Here is a 4,244-nt window from a genome sequence, read left to right as displayed (position 1 = left end):
TGGGGCTGGGTCTTGGGAAGGCCACATTAGCACGGCCTGGAAGGGTGAGCTGAGTTCCCTGAAAGGTTCTGCGGTTGGGCCCAGGCTCCGGGCAGCCCCTTTCTCACCCAGGCAAGGAGGTGCTTCCTGGCTTGGCAGGTGGCACTGGCCGGGATGTCCCACAAGCAGAACCAAAGAAGGCATGGAGTGACAGGCATCCCCTCCCCCACGCTAGCGTTCATCATGGTTGGGGTGCGCTCTGAGCCTGGCTCCAGGACCATTCTGCACCCCCTGCCCCGGAATCTGCCAGGTTCCCATGGGGGCTTGCCGCTTGCACCGCTGTCCCCACGTTCTCCTGGGGCGAAGGTGTGATGAGGCGCAGGGGGTGTGTGTGCGCGCAGTCCCTGTGTGGACCGGGCCTCTACCCACCCCCCAAGCAGCCCGCGCGGAATAGTGCTGGTGCCCTAGTAACAGAGGAGCGGGAGGAAGCTACTGTGCGCAGACACGAGGGCAGTCGCCCACCCGTGAATTCTGTGGGAGGCAGCGTCAGGACCCCGTCCGCGGACCGTCTCCGAGCACCAGACGTGGGGCCACAGGGGCTGCTCTTCCCGGGTTGAAGACCCAGGAGCCCTTGCTGCTCTAGCACGTGGCCAGATTTGAGTAGGGATCCTCCCGCCGCCCTCAGCCCCCCCGTGTCCCTCACAAGGTCTGCGGGGCCAGGACTCCCCCCTGGCCAGGAACACCCCGGCTGGGGTGGGGGGGCGCGGTGGGCAGGTGAGAGCTCACATCCTGAGGCCCTGTCGCCATCGAAGTCACACCTGGCCCCTGCCCCCAGGGGTCAAAACCGTCTCTGACTTCTCCACTAAAACAAGAAAAGGTCCAATGGAGGCCCCAGTCAGAAACCACTTTTTTTTTTTTTTTTTTCACTTAGTTATCCTCATCACCTGTGAGTGCTGGGGACTTGAAAACAGGAAACGACCTGGGATGGGATTTTTGTCACCTCACGTAGATACACATGTGCCCACACGTACCCACACGTGCACACATGCTGACCACATCCGCAGCGAGGGGGCCTGGGCCGGGCGCGTGTGGAGACACTTCTGCAGGCCTGAGACTAAAACCAGATGTGCAAAGACGATACGCCCCCGGGACACAGACCCCACAAGGGGGTCCCAGAGGTCGGAGAGGAGAGGAGGCCCAAGCGGGCTTGGGGTCCCTCTCATCGAACTCCTAAATGCCCCTCCGCGGCCCTGTGCCCCAGAGAGTCCGGGAAAGGGACGAGGTTGGGGCCAGCTTGGAAAGGCCTCTCTCCGGCCGGAGCATAAAGTCCGTTCTCCACGGAGACGAAGCTGTTGCGAGTCGAGGCGGGCAGGGGTGCCCAGCGGGCCGGCGGCTGGCGCGGGAGCACCAGGTCCAGAGTGGCCGGGCAGTAGCGGCTGGCGGGGACGGCGGTGCAGGGCGCGCGCAGAGAGACCAGGGGGACTTGACCGGCCGCCTGCAGGGATGCCGGGGAAGGAGGCCCAAGTCAGGCTTTGCTCCCCAGGACCTGCCCTCCCCCGGCTGCGGCCTGTCTGCTCTCCAGTCCTCACCCTTGCTCGCGCCTGTGGCTGGGGGCTGGCGAGGGGCGGCTGGGCCTTGCTGACAGACCTGGCAGAGTGAGCGGGTTAGCGGCGGAGCACGGGGCTGGCCTGCCGCTGCGGGGGGTTTAGACTGCGCCCGACGGGGGTTGGGTCTCACCAGTGCCTCTGCCGATGCAGGAGGTGGAGGAGGTAGACACAGCCAAAGAGGAGGAGCCCCGACACCCCAAAGATCCCGGCCAGGTCCGCCCGCAGCATGGGAGCTGGCGTCGGGGCAGGGAGCCCTGGGCACAGACAAAGGGGCGTACCAGACGGCTGGCTGGAGCCCCGGCGTCCCTCCCTGGCCCCCCCGGCCCCTCTCCTCCGCCCCACCTTGGTCTGTGCTGAGGAAGAGGCTCCCGCAGGCCTCCTGGGAGCCCTCGGGAAAGGAAACAAACTTGCAGCAGAAGGTGGTGTTAGCGCCGGAGCTTCTCCCCTCACAGCCTTCCACAGCGAGGGAGATGCTGGTTTTGGTCTCCCAGTGGGCCCGGCGGACCGGGGACCACTGCTGGATGCCGAATTCTGGGTGCAAAACGGCCAGCCTAGTCCCTCCGGCCCCATCAGGCCCCCCCGAGCTCACAGTCACCAGGGAGATGGAGCCAGAGCCCAGGAATCCGCAGCGGACGGTGAAGGTCGGGGCCGCGGCGGCCTCCCGGTGCACCTGCACCCACACCTCAGGAGTCCCTGCGGGATACAGACGTAGCAGGGCCCCAGGGCCAGGCCTCCCGCTACCGCCACGTCCTCTGCTTCTCTCCTGGCCCCCAACTCACCAGCAGTGATGCAGAACGTCAGCAGCGCCGACAGCAGGACTGGGGCCCGGGGCCGGTCCATGGCTTCCCTCCGGCCCCCGCTCTGGCAGCGGGCGCGGCGGGGGCAGCACCGGGGCTTCCGTTCTCACCGCAGGAAGTTTTCATGTGTGAGCGGCCCCGGGGAGCCGCTGGGCTCGGTGTTCTCCACGCCCCTGCCCCACTTCCTCTTCTGTCTGCCCCGGCTTGGCCAACACAGGGCAGTGGACCCCTTCCTTGCGTGACAAAGCCACGGCGACAAGGTCCTCCCCGCACCAGAAACTGTGCTGCCCGTGAGCGGGGCCGCGGCTCAGGGTCCTTCCCCAGCGCTGTGCGCGCAGCCACCTGGGCAGGCCCTGGAAGCCCGAGGGGCAGGAGAGGGAAGAACCAGGGGTCCCTGGTCTCTCCTTAGGAAGTGTTAGGGTACAGAATCGACCACCCCTCAATTAGACAGAGAACACTCTCGATAATGCCAGTCACAGAGCGAGGCTTATTTCCAGCTAGCTGGGGTCCAAGTATCTGCCCGGCGCAGCGGGTTTCAACAAGGACCCCGAGCACTCAAAGCCAAGGGTTTATATAGCATTTTCAGGGCACTTCTTCATAGCTACATACCTATCCTGTGCCCCACTTGGACAGTTTAACTTTGTTTAACCTTTTGCCACCCCGGCGTCACCCTGGAGCCATCCTGGCAGTTAAGTGAGATTTAGGTTTAGAAGAAATTTATTTACATTTCCTTCTGCCTCAGCCTCCTTCAGTTTTTTTTTTTTTTTTTAAGAAGAATTTTTTTAAATTTAAAATTTTTTTCCTTCAGTTTTATGGGGCGACCTTAGGCCTTGAGAAACTGAGCCATTTGTCTCTGGAAATTGGGCCATTGAAGAGATAGCCCTTTTTGTTGTAAATCACCAGGACATTTGCAAACCAAGGGAGACTCCTGTCTTGCAGGATTGTGATCTCTGCAAGTGATCCCTGTGGTCCCATTGACCTAACCGCCCTGGTGGTATACGATTAAGTTGTTTTTCCAGGTTTTAGCTACTTTCTTTTATCTCAAGTTACCCGCGCAGTGTGGGCTGGTTAGGGACGCTCAGTAAAATGGCTTCCAGGCCTGCAGGATGGCCATTCTTATGCTGACCCACGCTTACAGTGCAAGGTGCCAGCTTTTGCTTTGCCAAGATGGCTGTACTTATGTCCGGGCTAGACTCCAGGTGGGTACAGCCTTGTTTTTCTTGGCCTTCACACCTGGAGCTGGTTTCTGGGACTTGTTTTTAAGTCCGATGGGGGAGGGGAGCAGGGACAGTAAAATAGGTCCTTACAGAAGAAGCTTCTGGCCCCCTCCTCCCAGCTAAGGGGTGGGGGAAGGTGCGGGAGTTTGGGGGAAGCCAGCAGGGGTGGGAAGGGGAGAGCCTGCAGCCTGCAGCCCGCCGCCTCTGCTGACTCTAGCTCAGCCTCCTTCCCGCCCGCGGCTTCATCACGTCCAGCTGTCCACCTAGTGTCCCCTCTTGGATGCCCGTCACGAACATACCCCAAACTGCCCTCTGCCCCCTCTGCAGCCTCCACCCCCCACCAACCCGGCAGTGGAGGGCAAGGGGCTTCCCGCGGCTTGGGCCCGAGGCACAGTCCCCTGGGGCTCTTGCATCTCCAGCCTGTCCCGAAACCCTAAGGGCTTCCCCTCTGACCACCTCGGGCTTCGTCCTGCTCCTCCTGTCGCTTCCCTGACTCAAGCCGCCTCTTTCCGCAAAGCATCGCTCCGAACCGCGCTCTCGCCTCTGTAAGGTCATAGAACAGACACGCGCCGGGATGCTGCTGCGGGCGGAACACTTTGCCTCTTGTCCTGGCCTGTGCCAAGCTTGAGGGGAGTTTGGTGAAC

At 62.1% G+C, this 4,244-nt stretch overlaps 1 protein-coding gene across 2 annotated transcripts; it reads right to left on the bottom strand.

The window, feature by feature from the left end:
* Positions 1-874: 874 nt before the first annotated feature.
* Positions 875-2,869, bottom strand: PVRIG (PVR related immunoglobulin domain containing). 2 transcript variants are annotated; one of them, XM_032328534.1, is made up of 5 exons: positions 2,366-2,869; positions 1,929-2,279; positions 1,717-1,840; positions 1,569-1,626; positions 875-1,474 (listed from the first exon to the last, which is right to left on the bottom strand). In XM_032328534.1, exons 1-5 carry the CDS (start codon positions 2,424-2,426, stop codon positions 1,199-1,201), a joined length of 870 nt encoding a protein of 289 aa, XP_032184425.1. In that variant the 5' UTR covers positions 2,427-2,869; the 3' UTR covers positions 875-1,198. The 2 variants fall into 2 exon arrangements, with proteins under 2 accessions (XP_032184425.1, XP_032184426.1); XM_032328535.1 differs by having other exon boundaries at positions 1,929-2,117; positions 2,366-2,868.
* Positions 2,870-4,244: the final 1,375 nt, after the last annotated feature.

This window comes from Mustela erminea, chromosome 20, assembly GCF_009829155.1.
Source record: "Mustela erminea isolate mMusErm1 chromosome 20, mMusErm1.Pri, whole genome shotgun sequence".
NCBI lineage: Eukaryota > Metazoa > Chordata > Mammalia > Carnivora > Mustelidae > Mustela > Mustela erminea.
The sequence above is the reverse complement of the archived record's forward strand: the minus strand, read 5'-3'. Positions and strand labels throughout refer to the sequence as shown.